The 20,464-nt window shown below is 41.1% G+C and overlaps 1 protein-coding gene across 2 annotated transcripts in view; it reads left to right on the top strand.

Moving 5' to 3' along the window:
* LOC135227078 (mitogen-activated protein kinase kinase kinase 1-like) overlaps nt 1-17,557 on the top strand; it is a 147,457-nt gene extending 129,900 nt beyond the window's left edge. For both annotated transcript variants that reach the window (XM_064266911.1, XM_064266910.1), the window contains 9 exons: nt 648-764; nt 2,497-2,675; nt 2,833-3,155; nt 3,282-3,452; nt 3,816-4,009; nt 4,185-5,675; nt 5,906-6,329; nt 7,744-8,018; nt 14,616-17,557. In XM_064266911.1, coding sequence (XP_064122981.1) covers nt 648-764; nt 2,497-2,675; nt 2,833-3,155; nt 3,282-3,452; nt 3,816-4,009; nt 4,185-5,675; nt 5,906-6,329; nt 7,744-8,018; nt 14,616-14,768 — 3,327 coding nt within the window. In that variant the 3' untranslated portion in view covers nt 14,769-17,557. The remainder of the gene's footprint in view (nt 1-647; nt 765-2,496; nt 2,676-2,832; nt 3,156-3,281; nt 3,453-3,815; nt 4,010-4,184; nt 5,676-5,905; nt 6,330-7,743; nt 8,019-14,615) is intronic.
* Nucleotides 17,558-20,464: the final 2,907 nt, after the last annotated feature.

Here is a 20,464-nt window from a genome sequence, read left to right as displayed (position 1 = left end):
GCCTGGTGGGAATGCCTGTCGTTTTTATTCGAATACTTCCATTTCTCTCTCTCTCTCTCTCTCTCTCTCTCTCTCGTTTTATGAATGTTTTATTATTGCAATTTATACAGTCTTCAGTTAGTATTAATTTAATATTCTGTATTTCATTGTTGTATTATTGTTATTACCTGAAAGTCATAATCAGCTTTAACCATATGTATGCGGTTTGTTTTATTATAATAGGAGAGAGAGAGAGAGAGAGAGAGAGAATTTTTTAACGTAACTCCCGCCTCCTTTTATTTTCTTAATCAGTTATGCAGTGGAGTGCCTAGTAAAATATCCTTCGTAAGTTAAATATGATTGCGTGCGTAGTGTCACACGTAGCCATTTTGATCACACACGGAGTGGATCCCCGCAGAAGAAAAGATATCATTGCCACGTTCACACTTATACTGCTTAATGGTGGATAAACTCCTTGTGCATAAAGCATGCAAAACATTAGCCTGTTCATACAGCCACGTAATTTATATACATTATATGTGTGCGCACACATACATAAAAGTTGTCATATATTAATTTTTTCCCCTGATAATTGTCCGCCATCAAAGTTCTTCAATATTTTGTACGTGCATTAGTTGCCATCCTAATGTTTTCTCTTTCATTTGCAGACGTGCTCCTGTGGTCATGGTCCTTACTGTGTTCATGTTCTGTTTGTGATGGTGAGAGTTCTTCAAGTTCCTGAAGCCGATCCTGTCCTGATGGCAGGATGTTTGAAAGATTTTGAGGTAGGTCATATTACATTAAAATACTTAGAGAGTAGCAGTAGAAGTTATACGTACTGCATTCATATATATAGTAGTATGTATATCTGTGTAAATATTTTTTCTGCATTTGTAATTTGGAAGAACGTTGTCAGTAGTTAAACTGTAATAAAAACTGATAAAAATCTTAAGACTAAGCCCCAGGAAATGGAATGTAAATGAAAGAAGAGTCATTTTTGTAGCATGTCTTATTTATTCTACATTGTTAAACTTGAATATTCAAGTTGCATGGCTCACGCCTTTCTTATAGATGAAAAGAAATGTCAGGCAGGGTCTTTTTGTAAACTCTTGCTCCCTGAGAAGCCGTGATAAAAAATTATTAGGCTGCCATAGCCGATTAAAGTTTTCCGGGCCTATTATTATTAACAGAAGAGAATTCGCTTCACTTATAAGGAGAGAAGTTAGAGGCTTAAAAGATTGGAACGTGATGTCATCATAGGAAAGGCATCTTTAACGCTCTGTATCCTTTCGTGTTAATAAAGGAAGTTTTAGAGCGTCTGTTCGAATGAGATGGAGTGCTAATCTCGCGGTGCCTCTTTGGTGACACGCAGGGCAGCCTTTAGACGAGATCTGTATGTAAACTACGACATTGGAGCTTTGCTGTTACTCTGGTGGGTAGTTGGGTTAGAAGGAGCAAATTATCTGACCATCAGCATCGTCATGATACGATGCTCGAAGCAGAAACCGTAATGTGATTTTGGTTTATCGTTTTACCACCGATGTTATGCCATTCGTAGGAAACGTATTAGTAACTAAAGGAGGAGTCTGCGAGCAGTTGTCTTATCCCTTAACCACCAGACATTTTGCTTAACGGTAGTTAAATCACAGTGCGTTAATCGCATCCACGTATTGTGTTGCAGTTCTTGCAGTGCTATTTAACACTCCTGTGTAATCCAGTCGTTCCCAGCACTGACTCATACGTGAAGGCATGATGCCATTTAACCGAATCCCAGTGTCTGGTATGTGACAGGTTTCACAGCATCTGTCAGTTTGCAGGGTTTCGCACGGGAGGTTAAAATGGGGAAACTTTAATTTGCACTTTAATCAGTTTGAGTTTCATATTTCAATATCGCCTCATCAAATCATACTTTTATAGTTTTCTTTGTGAATAGAAGCAATGGTATCCTTTTTCTTTTTATGGGCGTAAGTTGGGTTCTCAAGAAAGTTCTTTGCTGCTTGTTGCTCTTCTTTTGCGTATTTTAAAGCCGCCTTTTTCTCTTCTTCTTCTTCTTCTTCTTCTTCTTCTTCTTCTTGCATGGTCCTCCTTCTCATACAAAAAAAATATTTTTGCATCCTCTGTTATCCTTTCTGGCTTAAAAGAAAATATATACTATGGTACTGTTTATGAATTTGTCCCTTAAAGGTAGCATTGCTGCTAAAGCAATTATAAATTGGTTATAACATTCCTTAGAATGCTTTTCAGTGTTACATTCTCAGTGTTAGACGGAAATAAGTTTCTTTATTTATTAATGAAAGATCAAGAAGATGGTTCCCTAATGATTATCAAGATAACATAGCAGACATTAGACTAAAATCTTTGGATAGTAGCAAACAAACTCATTGATTTGTAATGTAAGACCACAAAGTTGATAAAATGCATTTGAAGATAGCTCAACAGATGCCAAACCAGGATTTTAATATTCTCGCGTCATTGGAAAGCTCAGCTGATATGTTTAACAATTTTTGTTATTTTCAGATTGAGCAGTTAATGACTGCGTATGAAGAGCGTCTAAAGAAGGCTGTGCGAGCCCGAGAGAGAAGGCAGAGTGGAAGTTCTGGTGTTGCAGGACCCCAGTCTTCAAGGGCAAAAGGTGGACGCTCAAGCCCTTCAACGCCAACGGGTCAACCGTCGTCAAGTTCAGACCCCACTAATGGGTATGGGTATGCTAAAAATGAAGTTCTTGAATGATCAAAGTTATAATGTTTCAAAGATGCCCTGGATAGGATTGAATTATGTTGTAGTAATTTGAATTTTATCAGTAAAAAAAAATTTTTTTTTGAACCTAAAATTGAGTTTTACTCTTTTGATTAGGGATGAAGATTCCTTGTGCCCTATCTGCCTTATGTGTATGGTTGAGGGAGAGAGCCTGGTCATGTGTGAGACAGGCTGCCACAATTTCCTTCACGAGCACTGCATGGCTGTTTGGGCTGATGACCGAAAGGCCCAAGGGCAGCCTGTCCTGTGCCCCCTCTGCAGGTCACCATGGCCTCTCAAGCACCACCCAAGACTTACACCAACTCTTGGGAGTACTTCTATCACACGCTCTTCACATGTTACTACCTCGAACACATCTGCCAGATCCCCACCCCTGGCACCTGACTATGCTTTCCCTCTGATGAGTGCAAGTTTCTCAGGTTAGTGTGAAATCTAACGTTACCTGATTTTGATTGACTAATTATGAATTCATTCATTCAAAGTTATAACTTTATTATAAATACACTTTATATTCTTCTCTTCATAGAAAGGTTTTCATTTTACAGGCATATGCAGCAGTGGTCGTCAGAGCCCAACGTCGTTGGGTTTAATGACGAGATCGTTAACATCAGCGTACCCCCATACTCATTCACCTTATGCTGATTCTGCTTATTCATCCCCTGGTGGGGGCCCAAATTTTGGGATTTTGGGGTCAGCCTATCCACCCACTGTGAAAGGTTTGTGCATTTCCTGGCACGTTTGAAAATATGCAAGCATTTCATAGATCATTTTTTAAATTTATAAATGGCTTTGTTTAAACCAGCAGGATGTTAGAAATATATCTTGAATAATGATGGTTTAGTCCACACTATTTATGAAAAGTGGGAATCTCAAATACAGTATTAGTGTTCATAGAAAACTGCTGAATCTAGTTTGTAATCACTTCTTATGAACTTGGGAACTTGGTTCTCATTTAATGTATGGTTTCACATGTTATATGATATGGAATTTTTCAAATACCTTTCTAAGTTATATATACTTGCATTTCAGGTATAATTTGTACATTTTCAACTCATATGAACTTTATTGAACATGAACAGGTGAAGTCTCAGCAGCCATCGTAGCAAGTGCCTCAGAAGAAGCCGTTCCACTTCCCAGAAGTGAGCCCATTCCAGCCGAACATGAATCTACTGCTGCTAGTTGGGTCAACGTGTTTGGCAAGGAACTCGTTGCCTGTCTGTTTTCACGTGACTGGGCTGTAAGGGAAACAGGCTTAAGAAGACTTGCACATGAGGTATTGTAATTGTTCATTCATTATTGTTATACATTTTCTATCTCTTTCAATGAAAAATCATAGCAATTTAGTAAGTGTGTGTCATTCTTCTGAAAAGATTTCTCAATAATTGCTTTTAAATGACTTACAAGTTCATGAACCTATATGATAACTAATGATTTTCTATTTTTTGCAGGTGGTTAAAGTTTTACATTGGGATAGGTTGGTTACAGGTGAAGAGAAGAGACACCAAGTAATTCATTGTTGTGCTAATATTCTCGCCCAGGTGGCGAATGACCCTGTTTACAAAGTGTACCTGGCTTGTTTGCGATGTGTGCGAGTGCTGTTGTCACATTTGAGTCCATCAGGGGGAAGTGAAGTGACAGCACTTCAAGAATTGTTCCGTCCACTAGTTCACACGTTACTTCTTAAGTGTGCCGATGGTAACCGACGTACGTCACAGATCAGCGTCGACTCCATATTGGAATTATGTCGAGGCCAAGAAGGTGAATTGGCCTTGGGAACTCAGGTGACTCCATCATCAACACCTGGTCTGGGGGCCATCTCTTATGTTCTTTCCTGCATTTTGGATGATACCCCACCTTCAGAGGCTCCATGGCAATGGCTTCTGGGGAGGCTGTGCGTCCTTGATCGTCTCGTTGATGAATTTCCGTCAGAATTTCAAATGCAGTATGTACCTTTGCAGCCATCAGAATCAGGATATAAATTACAAAATTATGACCGCCTCATGACTGTTGTTGAGTTTGCTTTCAAGGCACTTGGTAGCAGTCATGCCACAGTGAGTAAATTGGCTCGTCGTGTATATATTTGTGGAGCTCGATTTGCTGCAGCAGAACCTGCTGTGTTCCACCAAGTTTGTGATATGTTGGCAAAACTTGATGTGTCGTTGCAGATGCGGCTCAAACGGAGACTTCGGTCCATGCAAGGTCAGCATAGTGATCGTAAATCCTCCCTTGCAAGAATAGAGGGAAAATTGAGTCTTGGCACGTGGGATCTCGGAGACACCACGGGTCCCAGATTGGTTCGTTCTGTTTCACACTCTCCGTCTAGAATGTTTTCTGCCCTTAGATCGTCCTCACAATCCCCGGCTCGTCAGCCAATATTGAGTTCTCCTACTAAAAAGGACATTGAAAGGTCATCTAAGGGACCCCCAACAGGCTCTGCAACATCATCCCCACCAAGACCTACACATCTGCCACTGGATAGTTTTGAAACAAAGTTTAAAGAAAAACAAGCAAAATTACGACTTTACCATAAAACTAAAACAAAACAGGATGTGTCTTTCTTTGTACAAAACTTCATTGATTCTCCCATGCAGCAGCACCAGAGACATCATCACTGGAGCCCCTTAAAAATTGGAGGCTCTCTTAATAGAGGTGGTCTCTCTCAAAGCCATGGTGATGCTTTAGACGTTTCTCCTCAGACACCTCTTAAATCCATTGCCCCTCCTCAGTTTTCCTTTAAAGATGTAGTCAGCAGCCCTGCAACACCAACAGCACCTAATTCTACTCCTGTTCGAGAAAGTGCACCACTGTTTGGGTATAATGAGCCTGGATCCAAGCAGGTGGAAGATCCTTGGACTGCTCAGGAAGCGCCACTGCCTGTTATCCCGGGTCTTGATCTTCTTCCAGCTCACCTTGATGATGCCTTACACCCTTATGAGCAGGTAAGTCTGCTGATTATCAGTTATACAACAGTATATGATGCCTTTATCAGAGTATTATATATATAGTGCAGTTATCATTTAGTGTCTTAGTGACAGAAGTCAATTCTGTAATTAATACTACAGGGCCTGAACAATATCTTTATAATTTTATATGGTTTATATTATTAATGTGGAAAGATTATAATGTAAGCTATTTTCCCTTTATTTTAAATCTTTTAAAATTATTTCAGAATGTGGAGGGTGGACAGTACGAGGAAGGTCGGGATTGGGTTAGAGGACCTCTGCTAGGAACTGGTGCCTTTTCTACTTGCTACCAAGCACGGGATGTACGCACAGGAACACTTATGGCTGTTAAACAAGTATCTTTTTGTAGAAATAGCGAGGAAGAACAAGGGAGGGTAGAGGCTTCTGTAGAAGAGGAGATCTTGATCATGTCACGTCTTAGGCATGCAAACATTGTACGACTCTTGGGTGCTTGCAGGCACACAACATCATTTTCTGTATTCACCGAATGGATGGCTGGGGGATCTGTGGCCACTATGTTGGACAAGTATGGAAAATTTTCAGAACATGTTATCTTGAAATATACCCGGCAGGTGTTAGCAGGATTAGCATACCTCCACGACAACAAAATTCTGCACCGAGATCTCAAAGGTTTGTATCTTTACTTTTGAGTTTTGTTTCATCTTGTAAAATTGTAAAATATGCAGACTTAGCATAACCTTAAGCGATGGACTAGTAAACCTAAATGTATCTTGAATTATTGTTAATAAAATTTCTAGAAAAGGTAAAAGGATACATTTGAAGAATTCCTAAGTGAATTGAAATATATAAGTAAATAAGAAAAATTTACCTTTGATTAGCAGTAGTACCATATCTTGCGAGTACTGTAAAAAAATTAACCAGTAATGAGGAAAACAAAGTAAGAGGCTGGAGGAATGTAAACTTTTCAAGAGACAGAATATTAGTAAAACAAAAACAACAACAAAATTGTTGCTACTTGTAGCATTTGAGGAAAAGTATCAACATAAAATTGGATTATCTTATCATAGATATTGTCATACCCTGTTGAATCCAGTCAGTATAAAGAACGCAGTATGATTTCCCATAAAAATGCCATTTGGATGTGTAATTAATAACTACTGTGTTGGCTAAATCCAGGTGGCAGAGACCTTCGCAGTGAAATTGACAATTTGTATTCGGGTAATTGTTATAGCTAAAATAAAGTGGCACAAAAATATCCCTGCTAGAGTAAGATTTTTAATTTTTGTAATAGGTTTCATGTAAAAGGCATATGTAAATAGAGATTTCAGCCCTTCACAACAGGTCACTTGTCTTTCTTGTAAGCAGCCTTGCACTTAAAAACAGAACAGTCAATGGTTTGTTGTTTATTGGCTATTGTGAATAATAGGAGTCAACTTCCCCTTCCTTCCCAAACGGTTGTTTTGCACTACTCAGGTTGCAGTGGCTCCTCTAGACTCTTGCCTTGAAGTGCCTGTGCAGGAGTAGTTCAGTTAAAAAAAAAAAAAAATTATTTTTTTATTTATCTCTATTGTCCTGCATATCTCTACCCTGTCTTTGATGTTGGGAGTTTGACTAGTTCTCCTTATCATTCCTGGCATATCATTAGATCCTGTCTTAGTAATGTGGTTATCTGCCTAGTGTGTGAACATTTTCCAAGGGAAGTTACAACCTTTCTTAGCTTTCCATCTTTACATGAAGAGTGTTATAGCATGCCTCTGTAGGTAAAGCTATTAAAATGCATAATTAGGGCTCTGCAAGGTAAATGTGCCAACAACTATGCAAATGAGTAAAGTACACCAGAGTACACATGAATATTGAGAAAAATAGAATTACAGCAGAATACAGTATTTACAAGAAAAAAAGAGAAGAAAAAACTTTTCTACATATTACGAAATATACGTTACTGAGTTATACACTAGTTCAACGTTATTTTAGGATAAACTCGCCTCTGATAAGCATTTTGATTTGTTGGCATTGGTAAGCATGTATATTCTGTTTATTTCTACTCTTACACAAAATTTTCCTAACATACTTGTCCTTTCAGGTGCAAATTTGTTGGTGGATAGTACTGGCCAGTGGCTTAGAATTGCTGATTTTGGTACAGCTGCAAAAATGGCAAGCAAATCTACTGTCACGGGAGAATTTCAAGGACAGCTACTAGGTACTGTTGCCTTTATGGCTCCAGAGGTTCTACGAGGTGAAGACTATGGCCGTTCCTGTGATGTCTGGAGTGTCGGTTGTTGTGTCATTGAAATGGCTACAACAAAACCTCCTTGGGATGCAGACCATGTCTCTAACCAGTTGAAGCTAATGTACAAGGTATTTACTAACACCTAAAATGTTAAATTTGAGACCACAGATTTGCCAGTTCTTCATACAAAACAGTTTGTTCATGAAACTTACCTGTCAGATATATATATAGCTGTATTTTCTGAAGTCCGACAGAAATTCAAAAACTTCCGGCACACACAGTGGTCGGCCAGGTGGTTAGTACCCATTCCCGCCGCTGGGAGGCGGGTATCAGGAACCAGTCCCATTTTCTATCCATAATTTTTCTGTCGCCGGTGCTGGAAACACCTGTTTTCAGTACCTCCGTCTTAGGATTTTGGAAACTTCATGGCCGGTAAATATCCTAATTGTCTTTTGATTTATTGACTTGGATTTGTGGCTAGGCATACGCTATCTTAAATTGTTTTGAATATGATTCATTTTTGTATATCTGAATCTAGTTAGGCTAGTTTCAGAGGGTGTTGTCTGCTAAGATAGGGTGTGGCTTTCGGTAGTTCCGCACTCGATATGCACGAGGGCTAGGTGTCTTGCTTCTTTGTTGAGATTTGTCATGTAAGGAGTGTGAGACTTTGTCTAATTCCATAAGGAAGACGTATGATTCATATGTACGCAATTAATCAGTAAACAAAGTCAGGGTAGGCTAACCTACCTGTAGACTATTTTGCCTAACCCTGTAGTATGGCCTACGGGCTATAAATAGTCTCGTGAGGTAATGCCCTTTACGTTATAGATTCCATCTGTATCTTGGAATCTAAGGTGCTCGCTCTCCTATCATTGTGGTGAAAAGTGCTACTTCTGTAGTTGTTACTCCTAACCCTGTAATGTTGCCTTCGGGCCCTAAACAGTTTCTGTAGAGGGTATTGACCTTTCTCTGATACTCTATCGATTCGTAACTTAGAATCGAAAGTGCTGGCTTTGGAGAGCAAAAGTGAAGTGGCTAAGTGCAGTGACAGTGCCCCTTGTGTAGTGGAGGGTGCGTCAGATCGGCTATTTCGCCTCTAGGCCGGGACCTCTGCTTGACTCCCAGGAACAGGGAGAGAGCATGTCGAAAGCCGAAGGAGGGTTACGAGGAACTCCCACCGATCTGACGTGCCTTCGGCAGACCTGAAGTTACTCCCAGGCTGCCAAAGTGCGTGCACGAATCCTGAAGGATTGCTTCTCGTCCTCCGAAGCGTCCTCCCTGCGCAGGGTTTGGAGCTTTCGGAAGGACTCGCGCCCTCTAAATAGAAGCTTTATAGAAGAGGACGTTTCACGTCCTCTCTCTCTCTCTCGTCATGCGTTGCAGTGAGAAGTAAGAAGGCGAACGTCGCCTGAACTCATGTACGTCTTTCCACCGAGAAAAGGGAAAGCAAGTCATATAGCAGGACGCTTTTGAGCGCGGACGTCCTAGCTTTGTTGCTGTGAGAATAAGAAGGCGTTCCTTCGCCCCGCGTATTCTCACACGATCAACCCTTCACCTGAGACTGCTTCGTGCAGTCGGTTTTCTCTCCGAGATGTCTAATGCTCTTCCCTGAAGGCAGTTTCGCTTGCATTGACGCCTGTCAGGAGCGTGACGCTTTTCTGCACGCTTTTTTTTTGACGCTCGGCTTGGACGGGACGTTCGGATGGACGCCAGGCGCGCGTGCGGGTGCACGCCAAGCGCGCACCAGTAGACGCCGAGGCCGAGCGCACGCCAGTGGATACCGAGCGCGAGCGGCGCGCCGAGAGTGCTCGCTGCTCGCCAGTGGACGCCGAGCGGGCGCGCCGAGAGTGCTCGCTGCTCGCCAGTGGACGCCGAGCGTGCTCGCTGCTAGTCAGTGGACGCCGAGCGCGCACGCCAGGTGTGTCGCCTGGCTGAACGTTTCTGTTGAAGTCTTCAAGCTGATTTGGGCCTAAAGATTTTTTACCTAACTTCGGTGATCCCTTCTACATCGCCTGCGAAGAATGTGAAGTAAGCAGTGCTTCGGAGGAAGCTTAAAGTGAAAAGGCAACTTCGTTTCGAAACCCAGCAAGACCACGGATTTCGTGAATTATAGAGGTCTTTGTCAGTAATATTGCTTTTCGTAAAGTCCAGGATTGGATGGAGTTATGGAAAGCTCAAGGAAAGATCTCTTTTGCTCTACCGCAGTCAAGACTTTGCGGTAAGGCAGCTATGGGTTATGTAAAAGCTCGACGTCCTGCACGTCAGGACTCTCGGCAACGTTCAGTAGGATTCTTGCAAAGGCACTCATCAAAAGGAGGAAAGCGCAAGACAGGACTTCCTTTGCCATACTGCCAATAAATTTTGATACGGGAGAGGAAGCTGGTTGGAGAGTTTCTTCCTCTTCCCAGGATAATTTTGCAAGCTTTTTAGCCCATCTGAAAGGGCTTTTCAGATGATAGATTTTGTTAGTTCCTAGTCGGACTTACGCTGCCGAATTGAACATCGTCGTTCTACCTGTCGTAAGCCGTCTCTTAACAGGATTCTTGCCCCTTCCTCGTTTGAGACGGGAATCGAAAAATAAAATGCTCGACTTCCTGGATTACGTTTTGTCAATTCAGTGAATTTCCCCCATTGACAATATACTATCGTTTTGTCAAGTAAGTGGGTATCCCTCATTGACAAATTATCTCTTTGTCCCGTAAATGGGTTAGTTCTCATTGACAAACTTCTCATTAACTTTATATTGCGTAAGCGGATAAGCTCTTATTGACAAGATTCGGAAGAGCTCTCATTCATCATTCGCAGACTCGTACAAGAAATAGACTTGTAGACTACGTCAATGAACGCTTATGTCCAATAACATAAGAAGCTTGAGCTGTCCGCTTCAATTCTCTTGAGTTTTGTTTATGAAACTTGCCTGTCAGATATGTATGTAGCTGTATTTCCGAATTCAGCTATAGTATATATGTCTGCCAGGTAAGTATGAAAAAACTTTATTGCAATATAATATCATATTTTGCCTTGCGTTATTTTACTACTGGTTGGTTCAAGTCATATACGCTTGCTGTAGTTACCTCTTCGGATGGCAACCGAGAGGTCTATTGTCTATTAATTTAAGGACATTTAATCATTACTCCCTGCAGCCTTCCAGGAGTTTCCGATTTATCTTTTACCGTTGTATGGTAGTGTTATGACGACACAAACGCATCTATATATTTAGCGTTTTCTGTTTCACTTAATTAATACCAGCTTGAGAGTCTCTTTATGCTAAAAATTACGGACCTATTTCTTCGTAGAATAGGGTAGCTGGCAACCCAGGCATAAAGTTAAGAGACGACGATCGTAAGCTGCTGCTGTCACTGTCCTCTCCGCCAGTCCAAACGAGGCAGTACCAGCTCGTTCGCTGTCATGCGCGGTAGGTTACGTCTCTCTCCTGCGGGATTGACTGACTAACCGTATCTCTGTGCTGGCAGTTACGTCTCTCTCTCTCCTGCGGGATTGACTGACTAACTGTATCTCTGCCCTACAATCACGGACTTTAGCCTAAGATTGAGGGGATTTCTTACATGAATGAATAAACATTGCATTCGTTTTGCCTTACTATGTTCTCAGAGATATCTCTTACTCCTTTCGGTGCTCGTTACCGCACGGTATAGGACTACGAGTCTACCGCAACATTTCACTATTATATGCTCTCCTGCTTAGGCAAAGCGCAGCCTTTTTAGGGAAGTAAACATACTGTGTGAGGGAATGGATGAGCTTGCTGGGACCATTTCCTTCCTAAAGAAGTTTGTTTCCTGAATAGACTGCAATTCAGACCTCTACAGTTTTTTCCTACCGGGAAACTGAAATTTTATTAAAGATCTAGGAATGATTCTGAACATCTCTCGGTGCGTTAAGTATCACTTGAGGTGATAGAAAGAAGGTGCCGGACATCTGGAGAGGGTTTCAGATGTCCTGGATCATAATCTGAAAGAAGTGGAAGCAATTCTGTCGTCCCTCCAGTCCTGGAAACGAGTTTTTGGAACCAGTGGTCCATATCAACTCTGATCTTCCACAGCTCTCTCATATCTTAGGAAGTATCTTCTCTCGGTCCCTGTTCGGGTTTACGAGAAAGAGCCTATTATAACAACAGACGTAGAATGTAACGATCCTCTAGAGGTTCGTTACAGGATTGCAAAAGTCCGTACGAATCTTCTCGATCGACGGCAGCAACTACTGACTTCCGAGTGGAATCTTTCTTTAGAAGTATGTTGAGAGTTATGGAGACTTTAGGGACGTCCTTTCATACATCTCTTCGCTATGATATTGAACAGGGATGGATGTTTAGTCTCTTTTCCCCTTTTTCAAACGCTTAGGAAATGTAATAAGATGATTTATACCATCACAGGGAGCGACAATGACGCTAATCGCCCCATGTTGGCCTTCAAAGATCCTAGATTCACAGAGGTCACGTCCTTCCAAGGACCTTTTCCGAGAGAGTCGGTCTACTTTAACACGAAAGGTACCTATAACCTCTCCGCTCTGAGTCTGACTACGTTCAGACTATCGAGATGTTGACAGCATAAGATTGCCGTCTTCCCTTTCCGTTGAAGAATGGGATAAGCTGGCAGTCACAACTATTAAAGAATACGCAAATATGTTGTTGACGGCCTTTGGGCTCAGAGATTTGCTTCTGTCAAACAACAAAGCCCTTCACGATCTTTGAGTTCTGTGGAATCTCAAAACTCGCTCACCATCTACTTTTTGTCTCACCTGTTTTCTCGGAGTCAGACACTCGTGCGAGATCAGGAGACACATAGTAGCCCTGAGTTTCTTGTTGACGAAGTCGGTTGCGTTTACACACCCCGATGATCGTTTAACATGAGACCAGGTTGGACTGTCAGGCATTCGTCCTTCGGGACTGAATCGCCATTTTGCTCCTCGCTCCTTTCTCCTGGCACAGAAGCTCGAGTCAGGAGTGGCTCAGGAGTTGATTCGCTAACGACGTTGGGTTGCGTTCATACCCCAAGGTTTGCTTAGCTTGAATCGCCCAGGCAGTCCAGACACTCATCCTTCAGCGAAGAATAGTGCCTTATGGTCTTCAGGGTACAGCCTTGCTGTCCTTGATGCGTCTGACTGGTCAACTGGTCGGTCACCTGACTTTAGTACAGACTGACTGACTGTGCATGTCCAGATCGAAGCTTTCAATATGGAACTTAGACATAGTCTGAAGTTCTTGATGTCAAAGCATTCGAACATCTCCTACCTGTTAACTTCTTGCACGTGATCAGGAAGGCCCTTTTCTAACCACCCTAGATACGACAAAGAGGGTTAGTGAGGTTTTCAGCCATCGTCAGAAGTTTTGGCATTAGAGAACACAAGGCGGTGCGTTCTCTAAGCCTTCCGTTGTGGCCTAAGAATGGAAACCCGTCTTGTTCTTGGGCCAGGAGCTTGGAATCAAGGATGGCACAAGTTATTGGGCAGGAGCCAGAGAGAGTCCTGTGCCCTGTCAGGTCTCTCAAGTTTTATCTACATAAAAACTCAAGAAAGTCGAAGTCGTACGGACAATCTGCAGTGTTCCGAAAAGACCAGACTTGCCCATATCGAAGAACACCCTGGCTTTATTGTTAAGGAGTTCTTTCAAAAAAGCTCCTTCATTGTGTTGGCACAAAGATTTGAAATCTTTTGATTTGAATGCTCACGAGGTGAGGGCGCGGCCTCGGAAGCATTTCAACAGAGCATGGCACTCAGCAACATCCTGAGTACCATGTTTTAGCGAAGCAACTCTGTGTTCAATTCACACTCCCTGCGAGATGTGAAGATGGCATATGAGATCTGCTGCTCGCTAGGGCCATACGTGTCTGCAGACACAATCTTGGGGGCAAGTAGTACCACTCATCCTATCCTGTAGAAAATGGTTAGGAAGAGCTCTTAATTTAGTAGTTGAGTCGCCGACAACGGTGACTTCTTAACTCTTAAGCCTTAGTTAACACACCTTAACTTTGGCTAGGTTGGTCAGGTGGTGATATATATTTTTATATATATATTTTTTTTACTTCTTAGCCCTCATGGTATGGTCAAATATGGTCTAGTCACGTCGTGGTCTCGCCCCTGTTGACAGATCATCTGGAGTGCACCAGCTATATAGGGTCTCTACCTCGCTGGCAAACTCTAGTAGCACAAGCAGACTTACGTGGCAATAACCACGAAGCCAGCAATGCTAACAGGTGGAACCAAGATGTAAATCATCTGCATGCATTTGTTTCCCAAAATCCTTCTATTCTGTCCCTTCCCACCTCCAACGGTGGGATTCAGCTATATATATATCTGACAGGTAAGTTTCATGAACAAAATGATATTGTTATGATACAATAAAGTTTGTTCATACTTACCTGGCAGATATATATAATTAAGTACCCACCCACCTCCCCTCAGGGGACAGTGGAAATAAAAATTATGAATAGAAAATGGGACTGGTTCCTGATACCCGCCTCCCAGCGGCGGGAATGGGTACTAACCACCTGGCCGACCACTGTGTGTGCCGGAAGTTTTTGAATTTCTGTCGGACTTCAGAAAATACAGCTATATATATATCTGCCAGGTAAGTATGAACAAACTTTATTGTATCATAACAATATCATTTTTATTACAAATTCAGTGTTTATCAGTTTTGTCTTAATTTATGTGATTTATGTTATATGAAGTCTGAATCATAAAGGTAACAGAAATTTATTGTTCTGCAGATTGCATCAAGTGGTTCACCTCCACGTGTACCAGACACATTGTCAGATGCTGCCCGTGACTTGGCACTTAGTTGTCTAGAAATCAAGAGTGAAAAGAGACCCCCAGCCAAGGAGTTACTTCAGCATGCATGTTTTGATACAAAACCACCTTGATCAACTCGCTCTGCCACATAAGACTGCTGCTTGGTTTATTTTGAAAGCTATAAAATAATTCTTTCACTGTCAGTTTGAATATAAGAGATTTTAATTATTTTTATTTGGCAAAGCAATCAGAAATTCTTTTTGGGGTCCAAGTGATTTTACTTTAATTGGAACAGCAGCAGCAGACTTTCACCCTTGAAGTAAATTGACAGTTTCAGAGCAAGAAATTGGTTTTAAAGATTGGGTTCCTTGTTATATTTATTTTTTTATTTTATTTTTACCTCTACTTCTTAAATTCTGATAGTACAAATTTTCACTAGGTTACTTTTCACTTCTTTGTTATTGCTGATCATTTATGGTCTTCTTGATTAAACCTGGTAGATGTGAAAGGGCAGAGCATATAGAGCATGACAGAAGTCCAGCTCTGTAGTGTATATATTGACAGTATACACGTAGCTTAGTGTAGGTCATAGGCGGCCTCCTCCAGGGCACCTGATTTCTACTTGCAAGTATGACTGAGGATATATTCAGAAACTTTTTTTTTTAATTTGGAAATTGACATAAAACAATTTACTTGGTTTAAGTGTTAATCTTCTATCAAATGTTCAGGTGTCCGAAGGAGCGGAGTCCCCATGAAGGCGGAGTTAGATCCCATTGTCAACAATGATTGGTTCATTTGAAGGCAAAGCACTTTTATAAATTGAATTATTGGCTAGTATGTTAATCAGTAATTTTAATTGTCATTTGTTAATTCTTTTTACATGATTAACCAACCATAGCTGACAATAGAGTTGTTCCACAAAAGTTTTTGGTAAAATTTCCTTGTCAGTGAGTTTTATTGCAGCTGCTGGTATGGTGCTGTTTTCATCTCACTAAACAGTTTTTGTTTCTTCACCAAGTAAGATGTTGCTGAGCAGCAAAATTTTGTATTGAAGTTTCTCTTGATAAATTGACCATTTACATTCCTCAGCCACTTCTTACTAGTACTGTGACTGTGTGAGAATGACTAGGTTATGAACTCCGACTTGCCGTCACAAATGGTGAATTTTATTGCATTTGTTATTTGTAACACTTTCATAAGTGCATACAGATCTCAGTGTAATTTAGGGGACCAACTTATCTTTTATTATTATTTATGTATTTTATTTAAATTATTTCTCTCATTTCCTCTCTCCCATGGTATCTTTTAACTTTTGTCCCCATTTCCTGGTCTCATTTTTTTCTTTGAAAGTGTTCAGGTGCACCTACTAGATGTGGCAAAATAAGTATACTATCTTGGTGAAGCAATAAGATATGCAGAGTTTAAGTTGAAAAGAATTATTCAGCGAAGCTTTAGGAATACTATCTTTAAAGCTGATGCCAAATTTTACAATGGTATAAAGTTAAAGATGAGGTTGTTTTAAGTAAGGCAATGAACTCCTTACACATAGGCTCAAATGTTAGCAGGTAGTGGTAAATTTAGACTGATTTTCGAGTAGGCTAGATCTAGTTTTGCAGTTACATAGCAGTTAGGTATAGTATGTTTGCAGAAAAGTTAAATTAGCAGTTTGTGTAGCAGTACAGCAACCTCGTCCTTAACTAAATTGATGCTAGACCCAATTTCGTGGGTATGTGTAAAATAATGATAATATAAGATCATAAAGGTGATGCTCTGTTCACACAGATGGAATTCTTGCAGTGATGGGAAACAAACAATTTTAAAGACTATGGTCAGAAAGATCAGGCAGTGCTTAGAAACCCCCCAGATGCAGAAGTAATGCTTTGAATAATGTTCTAGTCACAGGACATGGAATTTGTAAATTTTCCACAATTTTATTTATTTAATAAAATTTTTTTTTTACTATGCTACAATGATAACTGCTTTCATGGTGGGTTTTAAGTCTCGAGTTCAGCCTGACCTTAGTTTGTTCCTTTGGGGTCTAGAGTCAAATGTGGACATGCACCTGGGCTAGAAGGTTACGTAAAGATTGGAAATGGTCTAGAATAGCTGATTTGTCTTGATCTCACTCTTACTTAAATTATAAAGCCTGGTATTCAGGTCTTGACTCATTCCGTCACACTCCAGTGTTGAGGAATGGATTCCTTATGGCGTATGTCCTCGTATGACTGAAGTAATGAGAAAAATAAAAAAAGTACTTATGAAATGGGAATGGTTTAAAATGTAAAGGATTATAGCCCTTCTAATGAATTTATGTAAGTAACTCCTAACAAAACAACAAACTCCCCATTCAAAAAAGTGCCTTAATTGTAAAAAATAAAAAAAAAGTAATCAAGAATTATTAGATCAGAAAGGGATTTTCACTATTCATATAACTTTAAATTTTGAGAACTCAGTAATTTCTACAACCCTTAATATGGGTTATATAAAAATGTTAGGTGTGAGAATTCCTTTACAAATCTGGTGGCCAATTTAATTCTTGCAACAAACCAAGAGCAAAATACAAGTGATGGGAGGAATGGGTGAAAGAGAAAACAATATTCCCTGCAGTGTTTCCCCTTTTCTTTTTGAAGCTTTAAGTCTTGATTCTTCCAAATATTGTAGTTTCCATCCCTTTTAAAAGTTCAAAAGTACAAGTTTGTAAGCTCTTATTGCCCAGGATCTCCCTCACAACATAAGGTGCCAAATTGTATAGTGCACAACTACTTAGTATTAGGTATTCTCGTTTTTTTTATTATTTTTTTTTCTGCATTTCATATGTGAAACTTGTGAATGTCTGGGACCAATTTTTGAGGAAATCTTGTAAGTGCCTAAGTTTTTCCATAGTTGATTTTTGGTAGTTTTAAATAAAATTGAAAATCTATTTTCTTTGTTATTATCCATTGATTGTTGTAGCAAAAATACTGTACAAACAATCACCTTTTATGTCTGAATACTCTAAAACAGTCTTATGAAAAAACTTGGTAACAAGCAGTAATTGGAGGTAGGCAGGTGAGTGGTAGGAAACCCCTACTCCAAGCCGGCACCCTTCTTCAGCCATAGCTGATTGAACAAGAAAATTTAATAACACAGATTTAAACACGTAAATTGAATAACATAAGTGGGTGTTTGGCTTCTTTATGTCAAAGTTATTGTAACCAGCTGTGTTATTTTGCAGTGGTAGGCCCTGCAAGGTGTGGCCAAATTAGCCACCTTTGCAGTAAAAAGGTTTGGAAGTAACAGAGGGAGGCTGGAAGTCATGTGTAGATTTCTTAGGTGAAGGTTATCCTATTCCTCTTATGTTTGCTGAATCCTTTTTTTCTCCTTTCTCCCAAATTGTCTCTCTCTCCACACCTTTGCATGTTCCCCTGGTTGTGCACATGCAGACAACATTCATGTGCAAAACGTTGAAGCTGTGTGATGTTACTGGGTATTGTGACAATCTGTAGGCACATGATTGTGTAAATCCTTGGACAATGCCTGACTTATCCAGAACTCCTGAAGCATGTGCGCATGTTTCCCAGGTCAGTAAGGAAATTGTGTGTGGCAGCCTTTCTTTGAGGATTTCACTAAAGTAACCAGCTCTGCTTAGGGAGACTTGTTAGGATGTAAGGGTCCTTCAGTCAACCCTTTTAGACAGGTGGAACAGCTTTTCAGGAGATTGTTGCTCCCATATCTTGTCACAGAGCATACTCTCAACATGAAACCCAGCATGCAAGGCAGTCAGTCATTCCAACTGCTGTGGTTGCTGCTTGCTCATGGCATCAGTCTGATCACCAAATATGAAGGTGCCTTGTTCAGAAAGTAGAGCAAAGCTACTCTCCCTGTTACATACATGTCAAGATGACATTCTACATGCCAAAGGGTATTTAGGTTGACAAATGACCCTCCTCAGGAGAAACTCGAAGCTTCTTCGTTCTCTGTTTTCAAGTTGGGAGCCTTGGATTCAGTTGCCATCGTCTTCTCCCAGGCAGAATTTTGGTGTTATCTTTAAAGCGAGTAGGTTTGCCAACTTTCTTGTTAACTAACTCACATGTGCAGACGAGCGAGCTCCAGAGGGAAGGCACAGATTTCTCAGACCAAATGGCAACTGATGGGCAAACTTTGAAGAAATATCCTCAAGCCTGCACCGTTCTTGGTTTCAGCTGAGAGTAGTCAGGTTTAGCAGAACATACTGGTATTGGGTTCCTCTTCATGCCTTCCAAAGATTATAGTTGAAGCAGCAGTGGAATCATTCTGATAGTTGGAATAATTTGATCAACCATCCAGTCTCCTGGAGGCCTTCCAGGGTGTTTAAGGGTATTGTGGTCAGTATTTTGGGGGGGCAGGGTCTCACCTCAGTGACAAGGAGCCCAGGTCTCTTCTTTGCAAAAATGGAAGGAGTTGGCAGATACAAACAAGCAGAAAGAAGAGAAGAACCTCTCGTTTGGCCGCTGGACCGGAGCCCAACATATGTGTTTCACCTCGCCCGACACCTGAGAAGAGATGTCACGCAGCAATTCACAATCTGCGCTCATCGGTGACGCTAGACGCCATAGTGGAGAGAGTCAAGTTTTTCACTGGCTCTGACCCACTCATCTCTCACGAACTCCCATGCAGAAGTAAACATAAAGTGGCTTACAGGATTACCTGCCCATTTGAATACCTCGACGTTCTTAAAGGCGAGAATTTCGGTCCTAATATATTAGTTTCAAGATATAACCTAATCCGGGACCAACCACCCCCAGGGGAACTTACTGACACTCCAACCAGGGTCATTTCCACAGCAAGTGCCAGCCAACTGCCCACTTCCCCTGGCTAACCCCCCATCCACCCAAATAATCAGTGTATTCATCTCCCATCTTCGTGAGTAGACGTGGATACATTAAACATAATCTCTTGGAATATTTTTGGCCTCAAGCGGAACATTCCTCTCCTAAACATGTTCTGCAAAAATTTCAATGGCATCATTACATTGCAAGAAATGCTCCTCTGGCCACATGACCTTGGGTCATCTGCAGTTCAGTTCATGAAGACTTCAGAACCTTCTCGACTTCATTGATGCAAGTTACAGATCAAATCATAGCCGGTCGCCCGAAAGGGGCCCTTTCTTTCCTGTGGCACAAGTCGTTAGGCAATATGATGAAGGTGATGACCTACAGGAGTGACAAATTGCTGGGGCTTCAAGTGACAGAAGGGAACTCTAAAATCCTAATAATTAATGTTTATATGCCATGGGAAAATAATCATTTTGATCATTACTGCATGATCCTAGGGGAGTTACACAGTATTATTGAAGATTCTCCTGCTGATCATATTTGTATAATAGGGGACCTTAATTCTCACCCCACAAAACAATTTTATAATGAACTTAATCGCTTCTGTCAAAATCATGCTCTCCAAATTAGCGATGTAATGATCCTCCCTCCCTCCTCCTATTCATATGTACATAATAGAGCGGACACAATTACAACCTCCTGGCTGGACCACTGCATCACATCTCCACATATTCGCTACGATCTTGCGACGGGCTACGATCACATCCCATTACAAGTGTCATTCAGTACCCCATCCCTCCCTACCGTGAACCCACTAACTGACCGCCCACCAGCGGCAAACTGGGATTTTAAAAACCAACAGAAAACCAGATACTTTAGGGCGACCACGGAAACCAGACTGCGGTCAATAGTTCAACCAGCAGACGCCTTACTTTGTACCAACACAAACTGTAGAAATGACAACCACAGGAGGGATCTGAATGAATTCTATTCGAACATAATCTCCGCTATGCTTGCTTCGGGCAGGACTGCCT

This window comes from Macrobrachium nipponense, chromosome 15 (genome assembly GCF_015104395.2).
Source record: "Macrobrachium nipponense isolate FS-2020 chromosome 15, ASM1510439v2, whole genome shotgun sequence".
Lineage (NCBI taxonomy): Eukaryota > Metazoa > Arthropoda > Malacostraca > Decapoda > Palaemonidae > Macrobrachium > Macrobrachium nipponense.
This window is presented reverse-complemented; position numbering and strand designations above follow the sequence as displayed.